This window comes from Scyliorhinus canicula, chromosome 20 (genome assembly GCF_902713615.1).
Source record: "Scyliorhinus canicula chromosome 20, sScyCan1.1, whole genome shotgun sequence".
NCBI lineage: Eukaryota > Metazoa > Chordata > Chondrichthyes > Carcharhiniformes > Scyliorhinidae > Scyliorhinus > Scyliorhinus canicula.
Genome location: NC_052165.1, coordinates 53,094,179 through 53,108,739, shown reverse-complemented (window position 1 = coordinate 53,108,739; position 14,561 = coordinate 53,094,179). Strand labels below are relative to the sequence as shown.

At 45.0% G+C, this 14,561-nt stretch overlaps 1 protein-coding gene and 1 long non-coding RNA gene across 5 annotated transcripts in view; one reads left to right on the top strand and one right to left on the bottom strand.

The window, feature by feature from the left end:
* cacna2d4a (calcium channel, voltage-dependent, alpha 2/delta subunit 4a) overlaps positions 1 to 11,605 on the bottom strand; it is a 591,407-nt gene extending 579,802 nt beyond the window's left edge. For all 4 annotated transcript variants that reach the window (XM_038781413.1, XM_038781415.1, XM_038781414.1 and 1 more), the window contains exons 1-2: positions 11,071 to 11,605; positions 10,575 to 10,656 (exon numbers count right to left, since the gene is read on the bottom strand). In XM_038781413.1, coding sequence (XP_038637341.1) covers positions 10,575 to 10,656; positions 11,071 to 11,207 — 219 coding nt within the window. In that variant the 5' untranslated portion in view covers positions 11,208 to 11,605. The remainder of the gene's footprint in view (positions 1 to 10,574; positions 10,657 to 11,070) is intronic.
* LOC119955324 overlaps positions 1 to 14,561 on the top strand; it is a 201,871-nt gene that overhangs the window by 136,639 nt on the left and 50,671 nt on the right. The window lies entirely within an intron of this gene.

The window sequence follows — 14,561 nt, the reverse complement described above, 5'->3', positions numbered from 1 at the left end:
ACTAGAGTGCAATCCAACCCAGACACCAGAGTGCAATCCAACCCAGACACCAGAGTGCAATCCAACCCAGACACCAGAGTGAAATCCAACCCAGGCAGTAGGTTGCAATCCAACCCAGACACGAGATTGCAATCCAACCCAGACACCAGAGTGTAATCGAACCCAGACACTAGAGTGCAATCCAACCCAGACCCCAGAGTGCAATCCGACTCAGATACTAGAGTGCAATCTAACCCAGACACCAGAGTGCATTCCAACCCAGACACCAGATTACAATCCAACCAAGACACCACTGTGCAATCTCCAACCCAGACATCAGAGTGCAATCCAACCCAGACACCAGAGTGCAATCCAACCCAGACACCACTGTGCAATCCAGCCCAGACTCCAGAGTGCAGTCCAAAGCAGACACTAGATTGCAATCCGACCCAGACACCACTGTGCAATCAAACCCAGACACTAGAGTGCAATCCAGCCCAGACACCAGAGTGCAATCCAACCCAGACACCAGAGTGCAATCCAAGCTAGACACCAGAGTGCAATCCAAGTCAGATACCAGAGTGCAATCGAACCCGGAAACGAGATTGCAATGCAACCTAGACACCAGAGTGCAATCCAACCCAGACACTAGATTGAAATCCAACCCAGACACCACTGTGCAATCCAACCCAGACACTAGTGTGCAATCTAACCCAGACACCACTGTGCAATCCAACTCAGACACCAGAGTGCAATCCAACCCAGACACCACTGTGCAATCCAACCCAGACACTAGAGTGCAATCCAACCCAGACACCACTGTGCAATCCAACCCAGACACTAGGGTGCAGTTCAACCTATACACCAGAGTGCAATCCAACCCAGGCACCAGAGTGCAATCCAACTCAGATACCAGAGTGCAATCGAACCCAGACACTAGATTGCAATCCAACCCAGACACCAGAGTGCAATCCAACCCAGACACCAGAGTGCAATCCAACCGAGACACCAGTGTGCAATCGAAACCAGACACTAGATTGCAATCCAACCCAGACACCAGAGTGCAATCCAGCCCAGACACCAGACTGCAGTCCAACCCAGACACCAGAGTGCAATCCAACCCAGACACCAGAGAGCAATCCAACCCAGATACTAGAGTGCAAGCCAACTCAGACATCAGAGAGCAATCGAACGCAGACACTAGAACATAGAACATAGAACGATACAGCGCAGTACAGGCCCTTCGGCCCACGATGTTGCACCGACATGGGAAGTCAAAAACTAAAGGCCATCTAACCTACACTATGCCATTATCATCCATATGCTTATCCAATAAACTTTTAAATGCCCTCAATGTTGGCGAGGTCACTACTGTTGCAGGTAGGGCATTCCACGGCCTCACCACTCTTTGCATAAAAAACCTACCTCTGATGTCTGTCCTATATCTATTACCCCTCAATTTAAGGCTATGTCCCCTCGTGCTAGCCACCTCCATCCGCGGGAGAAGGCTCTAACTGTCCACCCTATCTAACCCTCTGATCATTTTGTATGCCTCTATTAAGTCACCTCTTAACCTTCTTCTCTCTAACGAGAACAACCTCAAGTCCATCAGCCTTTCCTCATAAGATTTTCCCTCCATACCAGGCAACATCCTGGTAAATCTCCTCTGCACCCGTTCCAAAGCTTCCACGTCCTTCCTATAATGAGGCGACCAGAACTGTACGCAATACTCCAAATGCGGCCGTACCAGAGTTTTGTACAGCTGCAACATGACCTCATGGCTCCGGAACTCAATCCCTCTACCAATAAAGGCCAACACACCATAAGCCTTCTTCACAACCCTATCAACCTGGGTGGCAACTTTCAGGGATCTATGTACATGGACACCGAGATCCCTCTGCTCATCCACACTGCCAAGAATTTTACCATTAGCCAAATATTCCGCATTCCTGTTTTTCTTTCCAAAGTGAATCACCTCACACTTCTCTACATTAAACTCCATTTGCCACCTCTCAGCCCAGCTCTGCAGCTTATCTATGTCCCTCTGTAACCTGCAACATCCTTCCACACTGTCTACAACTCCACCGACTTTAGTGTCGTCTGCAAATTTACTCACCCAACCTTCTGTGCCCTCCTCTAGGTCATTTATAAAAATGACAAACAGCAACGGCCCCAGAACAGATCCTTGTGGTACGCCACTCGTAACTGAACTCCATTCTGAACATTTGCCATCAACCACCACCCTCTGTCTTCTTTCAACTAGCCAATTTCTGATCCACATCTCTAAATCACCCTCGATCCCCAGCCTCCGTATTTTCTGCAATAGCCGACCGTGGGGAACCTTATCAAACGCTTTACTGAAATCCATATACACCACATCAACTACTCTACCCTCGTCTACCTGTTCAGTCACCTTCTCAAAGAACTCGATAAGGTTTGTGAGGCATGACCTACCCTTCACAAAACCATGCTGACTATCCCTAATCATATTATTCCTATTTAGATGATTATAAATCGTATCTTTTATAATCCTCTCCAAGACTTTACCCACAACAGACGTGAGGCTCACCGGCCTATAGTTACCGGGGTTATCTCTACTCCCCTTCTTGAACAAAGGGACCACATTTGCTACCTTCCAATCCTCTGGCACTATTCCTGTAGCCAATGGTGACATAAAAATCAAAGCCAAAGGCTCAGCAATCTCTTCCCTGGCTTCCCAGAGAATCCTAGGATAAATCCCATCAGGCCCCGGGGACTTATCTATTTTCACCTTGTCCAGAATTGCCAACACTTCTTCCCTACGCACCTCAATGCCATCTATTCTAATAGCCTGGGTCTCAGCATTCTCCTCCACAACATTATCTTTTTCCTGAGTGAATACTGATGAAAAGTATTCATTTAGTATCTCGCTTATCTCCTCAGCCTCCACACACAACTTCCCACCACTGTCCTTGACTGGCCCTACTCTTACCCTAGTCATTCTTTTATTCCTGACATACCTATAGAAAGCTTTTGGGTTTTCCTTGATCCTACCTGCCAAAGACTTCTCATGTCCCCTCCTTGCTCGTCTTAGCTCTCTCTTTAGATCCTTCCTCGCTTCCTTGTAACTATCAAGCGCCCCAACTGAAACTTCACGCCTCATCTTCACATAGGCCTCCTTCTTCCTCTTAACAAGAGATTCCACTTTGGTAAACCACGGTTCCCTCGCTCTACCCATTCCTCCCTGCCTGACTGGTACGTACTTATCAAGAACACGCAATAGCTGTTCCTTGAACAAACTCCACATATCCAGTGTGCCCAACCCTTGCAGCCTACTTCTCCAACCTACACATCCTAAGTCATGTCTAATGGCATCATAATTGCCCTTCCCCCAGCTATAACTCTTGCCCTGCGGGGTATACTTATCCCTTTCCATCACTAATGTAAAGGTCACCGAATTATGGTCACTGTTTCCAAAGTGCTCACCTACCTCCAGATCTAACACCTGGCCTGGTTCATTACCCAAAACCAAATCCAATGTGGCCTCGCCTCTTGTTGGCCTGTCAACATATTGTGTCAGGAAACCCTCCTGCACACATTGTACAAAGAACGACCCATCTAATGTACTCGAACTATATCTTTTCCAGTCAATATTTGGAAAGTTAAAGTCTCCCATAACAACTACCCTGTTACTTTCGCTCTTTTCCAGAATCATCTTCGCCATCCTTTCCTCTACATCCCTAGAACTATTAGGTGGCCTATAGAAAACTCCCAACAGGGCGACCTCTCCTTTCCTGTTTCTAACCTCAGCCCATACTACCTCGGAAGAAGAGTCTCCATCTAGCATCCTTTCCGCCACCGTAATACTGTCCTTGACTAGCAGCGCCACACCTCCCCCTCTTTTGCCCCCTTCTCTGAGCTTACTAAAACACCTAAACCCCGAAACCTGCAACAACCATTCCTATCCCTGCTCTATCCATGTCTCTGAAATGGCCACAACATCGAACCCATGCTGCCAGTTCCCCTACCTTATTTCGTATATGCCTGGCATTGAAGTAGACACACTTCAAACCACCTACCTGAACACTGGCACCCTCCTGCGAAGTCAAATCTGTGCTCCTGACCTCTATACTCTCAATCTCCCGTACCCCAAAACTATAATCCAGGTTCCCATGCCCCTGCTGAATTAGTTTAAACCGCCCCAAAGAGCACTAACAAATCTCCCCCCCAGGATATTGGTGCCCCTCAGGTTCAGATGTAGACCATCCTGTCTATAGAGGTCCCACCTTCCCCAGAAAGAGCCCCAGTTATCCAGAAATCTGAATCCCTCCCGCCTGCACCATCCCTGTAGCCACGTGTTTAATTGCTCTCTCTCCCTATTCTAGATTGCAATCCAACCCAGACACCAGAGTGCAGTCCAACCCAGACACCAGAGTGCAATCCAACCCATACACCAGAGGGCAATCCCGCCCAGACTCCAGCGTGCAGTCAACCCAGACACTAGAGTGCAATCTAGCCCAGACATCAGAGTGCAATCCAACCTAGACACCAGGGGGCAATCCTGCCCAGACACCAGAATGCTATCGAACCCAGACACTAGATTCCAATCCAACCCAGACATCAGAGTGCAATCCAACCGAGACACCAGAGTGCAATCGACCCCAGACACTAGATTGCAATCTAACCCAGACACCAGAGTGCAATCCAACCCAGACACCAGAGTGCAATCCAACCCAGCCACTCCAGTGCAATCCAACGCAGACACCAGAGTGCAATCCAGCCCAGACACCAGATTGCAGTCCAACCCAGACACCAGAGTGCAATCCAACCCAGACACCAGAGTGCAATCGAACACAGACACTAGACTACCATCCAACCCGGACACCAGAGTGCAGTTCAACCCAGACACCAGAGTGCAGTCCAACCCAGACACCAGAGTGCAATCCCATCCAGACACCGGAGTGCAATCCAACCCAGACACCAGAGTGCAATCCCATCCAGACACTAGAGTGCAATCCAACCCAGACTCCAGAGGACAATCGAACCCAGACACCAGAGTGTGAGTGTCCGCAGCTGGTCGTTGAAGGTGCTGGCTTAACCACCACCGCAGAGTCCCTCGAAAGCACACCAACACGAGAAGTCTCTGCAGACGACCCACAAATTATTGCTTCAATGGTGCAGGCCAGCCGCAAGGTGGGTGCTACCAGAGCTAAAAGAGAAAAGAGAGGTGGTCACAAAATCACTCTCAAGAAAGACAAGATGAACGGTCATAGTGTCTGTCAGAAAATTGCATACAAAGCAAAAAAGAGGAAGAAAAGGAGAGTGGGGGATACCATGAGTCCCACCGAAGACACCAAGCAGGAAGACATCAGCAATGTGACCGACAGGCCGGAGACCACACAACAACAAAGTGGGAAGAAGAGTTGTGGGTGGTGCTGGAAGAGGGTTTGTGGTGTGAGGTGCTGCGGAGTTTGAATGCTTCAACTTCATGTGCAAGGCTGGGGCTGATACAGCTGAAAGTTGTACATAGGACGGACCTCACAAAATCAAAGATGAGCTGGATATTCGAGGGGGTGGAGGATGTCTGTGAGTGATGTGGGAATGGCCCCATGAATCATGTCCATATGATTTGGTCTTTGCTGAAGCTGGAAAGGTTTTGGAGGACCGTGTTCGGTACAGTCTCGAGTGCCTTGCATGTGTATGTGGAGCCTGGTCCCCTAGAAGCCATATTTGGGGTGTGGGACCAGCCCGAACTGCAGGCAGGTGTGGAGGCAGATGTCTTATCCTTCACCTCGCTGATTGCTCGTAGGTGGGTTCTGTTGGGTGGTGCTCAGCTTCTCCACCCTGTCCCTCGGCGCGGCGGGTGTACCTACTGGAGCTTTTGACCCTAGAATAGGTGAAGTTCAAGCTGAGGGAGTGGTGAAGGAGGGGTTTTACAACTGCTGGGGTTTGTTTATTATGTACTATCGGCAGTTGGTTACTGTTGAATGTTGGGGGAGGGTGTTTGTTTGAGGGTTGTTTGGGGACTTTTTTTGTATTACGAAAATGCTGAATAATCTGTTGATTAAAAATACTTTTTAAAAAAAAGATTTGTCTGCGAACAGGACAGGAGCTTTTCCCCAAAGGCTGGCTGGTTTAACAGTGGTCTGAGACAGACAAGAAGATACATGTTTCATAACCAGATTTCTCTATCGCCAAACAGTCTTTTAAAACGAACTCTATTCAAGTGTACAGTAGGTAACTCGTGTTTGCTAATTGTACTGAAAAGTGGATTTTGACTGAAGTGGGTTTTGCTTGAGTGAAGATAAATGATAGCAGTTAGGAGCTAGTGTTTCATTTTCATTGTTAAGCATTGTTTTAGGGGCAGCACAGTAGCATTGTGGATAGCACAATCGCTTCACAGCTCCAGGGTCCCAGGTTCGATTCCGGCTTGGGTCACTGTCTGTGCGGAGTCTGCACATCCTCCCCGTGTGTGCGTGAGTTTCCTATTTATGGGCAGTTATAAGGTATTTTCTTGTGTGATGTTGAAGTTATCTTAATCCTGTGTGAATAGTAAAGTTTGTTTGAATATATCATATCCCTACTTATGTGTGGAATCACTCCTGGAGTGAAGTATACTTTCCTCTCAATCTTACAAATCAAATTAAGAGATTGGGGTTTCTGTTCGATATCCTAGCAACTGTCAGGATTTGGTCCAGGATCATAAACTGTTGTACTGGTTAAGAAAACAGGTACCGGAAAACTAAAGTCCAGCTCGTAAAGAAAATTAGAGAAATAAAGGGAAGTGTCCAAGAAGTCTGGAGTTAAGTGAACAGAGAACAATGTATTGTTCAGAAGAATTCAAGGAAGACCAGACTAAAAGAGAAAATTGCAGTAACCAGATTTAATGTGGGCAGGAGCCTCAACGGTAAAATAAACGGCCAATGTAATTTTAATACAATCTGGGAGTCAAGAGTTGGAACAATTGTGAGCAGTTTGTACAGCAATCAAGACAATGAAATCGTAAAGGAGTTGGTGTAAAATCCTGGACTGGATTCGCTGTTACAATTTGAGTGAAAACTTTGTTTAGAAGTGTCATTTGGAAAACCTGGTCTGGATTTTGGAATGCAAACCACTATGGGAAAGCAAGAGTATCATGAGAGAAGAGTTTAAAGTGTGTTTTTGAGTGGAGTTTGAAAACTCTCACATGACAGTCATCGGGGGGGAGGGGGGGGGGGGAAGAGAATTCAGAGGAGCAATCCACAGATACTAACTTGGGTTCAGAGCAGAGTGCATCTAATTGGCCAAAGTCATCTTGTGTGCATGACAAAGGTTTTGTGTTAAGGAGACCTTTGTAGATTATGGTGTACTTTGCAATCTGTGTTGATCCTAAAAGCTAAGGGGACAGCAAAAGCATATTGAATCATAATTTCTTCATGTTTAATCTTTTTTTTCTTGTTGTTAAAACTAATTAATGGTTCTATGATCTGTCCCTCCATGTTTTATTTTTAAAAAGTGAAAATTACGGTCTTTTGAGCCAGGGTTTCATTCTGGAATCTTCCCCATCCAGTTCTAACATCAACTGGAATCGTAACATAAGCAAATTCTTGGAAATCTTGCTGATTACCGGCAGGAAGTTCAGCATTAAATTCAATGTAATTTGTAACTAGTTACGCAGTTTCTGGAAAATCGAGACCATTATCAGGCAGATTTGATGAGTCCCTGCTTGTGATACGATACCTTGCTCACTTCCATACACAACTTTCTAATATACATTGGAGATGGACCAGGAATTGTAAAATGTACCCTCTTTTGACATTCTAACTAGAAAGACACTAATGAGTAGATAGTTTGTGCATTCATTTTCAATACTCCACAGTTACACTGCGCAAAATAAAAGTAATTCTGGCAGTCAGATAGTGTAATAGAAACCAAAATATATTATGAGCTTTTCATAGACATGTAGTCTACAGTCAGAATCTTATGAAAAATGAGTAGGTTAGGGAAAAAGATTAATTTTCAAAGAATCTGGAACAAGAAATCAACTCACTTTGTACCCACAGACCTCTGGTTTGATTGGGGCAGGATGAAGGGGTGGGTGAGCAGTCTGCTTGCATGAAATAGGTTGTCATTTAAATATTGTAATGAGGATGCCTGCCTCCATTTTAACAGTAAATCTGTTTTCAACCACGTGGCCAGGTTTCTCAGACTGAAACTCCGCAAACGAAAGGAGTAAAGGAGTTCTCACTCGGAGGTCAATGCCTTTCCAGCATTGCTTGAGGATTAGAAAGAGCAGTAGTGATTTCTCCAAGTTAATCAAGCTACTCAGTAAATATCACTATCTGCCCCGAAAAGTTTTGCCTCCCCTATCTGCTCCCCCAGCCAGTCATCCACCCCTATAATTTGGATCTACCATCAAACTGCGCCCACGCAAGAAGGACCTCCCCTGACCTCCAATGGATCTCTTGCACGGCAGTCAGAATCTCAAAACATAGACCCCATTATCCCCCTCTGTTCTTGAGTAAAAGTTCCATTATATTTCTTACCACTGGCCTGAAAATAACTGATTTAAAGTTCCTTTGACTTGTTCCATATCCCTTTTTAAATATAGAAAATCCATCAGCCTCACACTCTCCCAATACCATTAAAATATAAGACCCAATATAAAGAGATGTTGACATGATTACAGAACACTCACTGATTTATCTCACCAGGAATACTTGCTGAAATGAATTTTGCATTTGGGGCAGTAAAAATCTGTTACAACTATGCCTTCTGCAGACACATGAAAGGAGAAACTACCTGGTTGTCAGCTACAGCTCAGTTAAGAAGCTTCTAACTCAGATGTTTTGTGGGTACCCACCAGAAGCTACAGCAGAATCATCTACCAGCCCAATGGAGTACTGAGGTCCTGCTAAAATGGTTGAAGGTGCCATATTTTGTTTGAGATGTTAAACTGAAGTTCGGTCTGCTCGTCATGGAAAAGCGGGGGCATTATAACCAGTATTCTGGCTTATTCCTCAATAAAAATTAGATTAACTTGTCATTTTCACATTGCTTATTGTGAGAAAACTGTCCACTGCCTTTTCTGCATGACACCAGTGGCCGTACTTCAAAAGCATTTAATTGGCTGTAAAGCAGTTTGCATGCTCAGAGGTCATGTATGGTGCTATGCAAATGCAACTCTTTCTTTTTTTTCTACCTATTTCATAACAATTACCTAAGTTTTGAGAGGGCAGCTAGAAAATTCATCAATTTTACTAAGTCTAGACACGTGTGCAAAAGTCCATTTGTTCGCTTTAATTTTGTGTCTCAGTGATGTGAAGACATCAACTATTACATGTTTTTCTTTCAAATTACATCAACAGTAAAGAAAATAGCTCAAGTCACAATCAATGCCCCTGTCCTGTTGATATAATATTCTCTAGTTTTAGACTTTGTGAAAGATACCGCTTCAGAAATGCATCTATCGCAGAAGAATTAAGGTGGAGATCCTTTGATGGTAGCCAGAAATACAAAATCAGTTTTAATATAAACTCACAATAAAGAAGATTAAATGCTATATTTGTATAATATTTATGCAACATTAATCACACTTTTCTTCCAAAGGTTTTGACAGGAATATGGCAGCATGGATCATAATTCCTGATGCAACGTCTCTTTTTTTTTCAATGTAAACCACAATAAAGTATCAACGAGATAGTCAAAGAACATGAGTAAACTAAGAATTCTTTACTTTCTACCGCTGAATTAACCAACTGTTGCCTCTCTGCTGTGTCAACATTAGATGCGTTTATGAGGAAATAACAAATCCAATTAATTAGAGCAATGGCAACTACCAGTCTTATGCCTTAAATCCTTGTGCTGCAATAGATTTCACTGTTTAAAATTAAGGGTCGCTCATTTAAGACAGAGATTAGGAGAATCATTTTCTCTCAGAGTGTCATGAATCTCTGGAACTCTCTTCCTCAAAAGGCAGAGGAAGCAGGGTCTTTGAATATTTTTAAGGCCGAGCTACATAAATTCTTGATCAACAAGGGGGTGAAAGGTTATCGGGACAGGCTGGAATGTGGGGATGAGGTTACAATCAGCTCTGCCATGATCTTATTGAATGGCAGAACAGGCTCGAGGTGCTGAGTGGCCTACTCCTGCTCCTAACTCATATGTCCGTATGTATCTTCAACTGAAACTGGGCCTTTTTAATATAAACCAAGAGATTTCTGAAAGTCAAGATCTGGCTTAACATCACATATGAAACGGCACCAACCTAGATGGACGACTTGCTGACCACTCATTTGTCTAAGTTGGGAGAATTCATCAACAAATTCTTTGTCAACAATAATTGAAAATACAATAAGGTGATTGCTAAAGAAATGTCTAATTCTGTTTCTTTGTGCGAATATACAGTTTTTGGGGCATCAAATTCAATATTTCCTCCATTAATAATTAAGGACCCTAGCTTATGATAACAGGCTAAATTAAATGCTATCTGTATTACAAGTAATTCCAGGATTTCTACAGGTGTTAAGGGATCATCCATTTTTCCATGAAGCCCATAATTACTTGTCTTGTCCACATGTGCTGCTTGTTTCATGACTTATTTAAAACATTTTAAATGCTTGATTCTGCTTACTGACCTTCTGTAGCAATAAGGAGCCTGAATATTTGGTTACAATGGAATTCAGCTCCTCACCAAATCCAGAAGCCCACAGTTGCACACTGATAACAAAAAAAGGATGTTAAGTATGTTTGCGCTCAAACACTAATTAAGTTAGAGAATATGTGCAATAGTTATGCAGAAGAATTACAAAAACCTTTTTTTAACTGTCCACTTATAGTCAATATTGAGTATTTTTTTAATCAAATGCACACTTGAAAGCAATGCATACCATTTAACCATTAGTTTTTAAGAAAACAATTAATTGGCAAAAGGTTTCTCAGAATTTAGATAGGTGGAAAAAAATGAATATCATCATTGTGTTAAGTTCAACATAAGTATAAATGTCACCTTGGACAAATAAAATATAAAAGAAATATGAAAATTGAACAATAGAGGATCGAATTTCATGCCCCCTTAATATAAAAAATATCAATTTTTAATCAATCCAAAATGCAATGAAGCTGGGTGCTTACGTTTCTGTTGGGATCCTGCTTTGGGCTTTAACCGAATAAGGAAGGCAGCAGCTGGAGCAGATAATCCACAAAGTAAGGTACAGTCTCAAACAGTTCCTGAAGCACCATATGAGGTGCGGCAACATTCTCTTTTCCATCGAACTAATATAAATAAAGCAACACAAACAAAGAACAAGCCACCCTGATCTAACAGAAAGTCTCAGAAAGGTTGTTCACATGATGGCTTTAAGTAGTATTATCTTCCCAATGAAGATTGTTCCTATAGTAAAGAAAGCACTAAGTGCTGAGTACTGCATTTTGATTCCATTTACTGTCATGAACAATGAGAATTCCCCAGTCGCTGAAAGTCAGTCATGAACATTTTAAAAAGCTCAGAAGATCATCTGTACGTATGCAAACAACGTACAATCCAAACATTATGCATTCTTCTCCACTGCAAGGATGTAGAGAATAGTCAGAATTAAACTTGTTGAGTCCTGACAAAGGTGGTCTTATTGTTCAAAGCACAACATAAACTGAGCGCGTGTGTCCCAGACTCAAGTGAAAAAAATGAGAGCAAAATGGTGTAACATCACAGCTGGTGTATAATCCAACCAGATTTAATCTTTAAATGACTGAAGATTTATGATGATGGCAGTGCTGGGGGGAAGGGAATCACATCGGATTATTCTGATTTCTGCTGACAGGCCTGTTTATCCAATCAGATGACAGAAAAATAAAGTCCTCAAAATGACCGAGTTAATAAGGGGTGGAGTTAATAGTGTTCAGCTATATCATTTTTATCCAGTTACTCTCCCTTCCTTATCTACACTCCAATTAATACCCCAAATCAATTGCAATATACAGTGAAATAAATGCTTTTGATTTCCACCAATCAACAGAAACAGAACCCGTGAAAACCTGAAGCAAGCATAAAGGTAGTTGGCCCATGGTCGTACGAAAGAACATAGAACATACAGTGCAGAAGGAGGCCATTCGGCCCATCGAGTCTGCACCGACCCACTTAAAGTCTCACTTTCACCCTGTCCCAAAACCCAATAACCCCTCCTAACCTTTTTGGACACTAAGGGCAATTTAGCATGGCCAATCCACCTTTGGACTGTGGGAGGAAACCGGAGCACCCGGAGGAAACCCATGCAGACACGGAGAGAACGTGCAGACTCCGCACAGACAGTGACCCAGCGGGGAATCGATCCTGGGACCCTGGCGCTGTGAAGGTAGCCACTGTGGTATCGTGCTGCCTGATGTCAGATTGGAGGACAAATACTGGCTGGTGCGGTAGCATACATTTGTTCAAACAGATGTTAACATGTCTTTAAAAATATGAAATGTTTTCCAGACAAGCACATATTCAATTTGAAAACAAAACCCTGCAACAACACTTGGATTTTGTTTTTAGTTTTGACCAAGGTTTTTGCAGTTATACTGGTCATGAAAACCAGAGCCGCAATCCTGGTGGTTATGTCAGAATTGTGACTTCCGGGTCTGGATTATCCGTTCCGGAGAGTAAGTGCTGCCACCGGTGGAGAATGGTGATAAATGGGCGCTGCCACGAGGAGTGCTGGTAATTCATGTCATGAAAATAGACCAGCGCGCAGCTCACGAATCTCGACCCCGCAGACATCTGATTTGCTGGGGTCGGGATTCGCAGTCAGAGGTTGACAAACACTTTACTCAGCACAGACCATCATTCCAACTAAGAAGACGACAGCTTAAAGAGCAGCACCAAGGTGCCTGGATTTGACATTGACCGAATGCTGGACGTCGTTCGGGAAAGTAGAACACCCTCTTCCCCAGGGTGAGACGGAAACTCAAGCCCACAATCCTGAATGAAGCCTGGGATGTGGTGACAGTGTGTGGGAGTGCTGGCAGGAGGACCGGCATGCAATGCCGCAAGAAGATGAAAGACTTACAAAAGGTTCGGGAGGGTAAACACCTCGGTGCCCCTGGCATCACTCCCGTCCCACACTCCTCACATCTGCGCCAATCCTCGAGAGGTTAACAACACCCACCTACCTCGCTTACAAACCACACTCCACGAACCCCCAACACATGCCTTGCACTCTTTGGCTAGTAGCCTTGCCATCAGCTACAAAGCCCTCCTAAAACTCACCTTCCGGAGTCTCACTATGTCTTATCTGTGTCCCCAAGGAAAACGTGGGCCACAATTGCCAGGAACGCCAGGAAAGGGTGGCATCCCAGATATTTGGCTCCACACCCCCTCTGAGGAAAGGGCCCTGCAACCTGCGCTGGAGGCCGAGAAGGGGGCAGTGGCAGGAATGGAATTCATCATGCACCAAACAAGTGAGAGTCCAATGCAACAGTGATGTCCCTCTCGCAAGTGAGTCAGCTTCTCCAACAGATCAGTCCTTCCCAACATCTCAGGCCATTCAAGGTCACTATTCCCCATCCTCAGAACACCCAGAGTACAACCCCGCGGAAGACACCAACGTCTTGGCACTGTTTTCACCTGCACACCCACCGTGGAAAAGACTCTTACCTCGGTGAGTAATGTTATTTACCAGGCTCCTGAGTCACCCTCTAGTAAGCACTACACACATGCTGCAGTAAAGGTGGAGACGAGGACCACCAAGGGGGCAGATGGATGGGCCTGCCCACACACCCACCTCCTTTTGCATTCCATTACCCCCACTCTCCAGACAGATCAAAAGCCCCCAATGGGGATCTCGCTCAGAGGATGGGTGTTAGCATGCAGTCAGCAGGACAAGCAGAAAGTGAAGAGCACCAGAGCTTTCCTCACAGTGAGTTATCATCACTTGCCTGGTGACTGCTAACAGTGCCAACACTGACCTATCACCCTGCAGTGATGTTACCAGACCTTTGGAGGGAGGAAAAGCATGGTCTGGGTGGGGGATGGGGGGCCGTTAGGGAAATGGAGGGGAAATGGGGGGAGGGCAGGAGGGGAGTTGAGATCCTAGGAGAATCTGAAGATGATGAGGGCCTCCCTGGTCCTCCTGTGAGGCCACATGTGCCTCTACCATCTCCTGCTCCTCCTCCTCCTTCTCCAGTATGTCAGCCTGTTACTGTGTCAGATTGTGGAGGGCGCAGCAGACCACCACAAAGTGGGAGACCCTTTGGTGCTGCAGGGCACCACCAGAGCGGTCTAGGCATCGGAATCACATTTTGAACAGACCAATGCACCGCTCAATGACAGTACGGGTGACAATGTGGGCCACATTTTAACGGGTCTCAAGCCTCTGCACCGGCATCATCAGCCATGACGTCAGCTTGTCCTCCGCGAGCTAACCAGTCATCCTGGCATGGTCCTCAAAGACACCAGGATGTAGCTGTCATGCACAGTTCCAGAGTAGTGGGCACATGATTGCATGATTCTGAGGTGGTGATCGCACACAATCTGAACATTTAGGGAGTGGAACCCCTTCCTGTTTGACATAGGGCACTCCCTGATGACCTTGTACTCGCAGGGTGACATGTGTGCCAACGATCACTCACTAGACCTGGGGCATCTC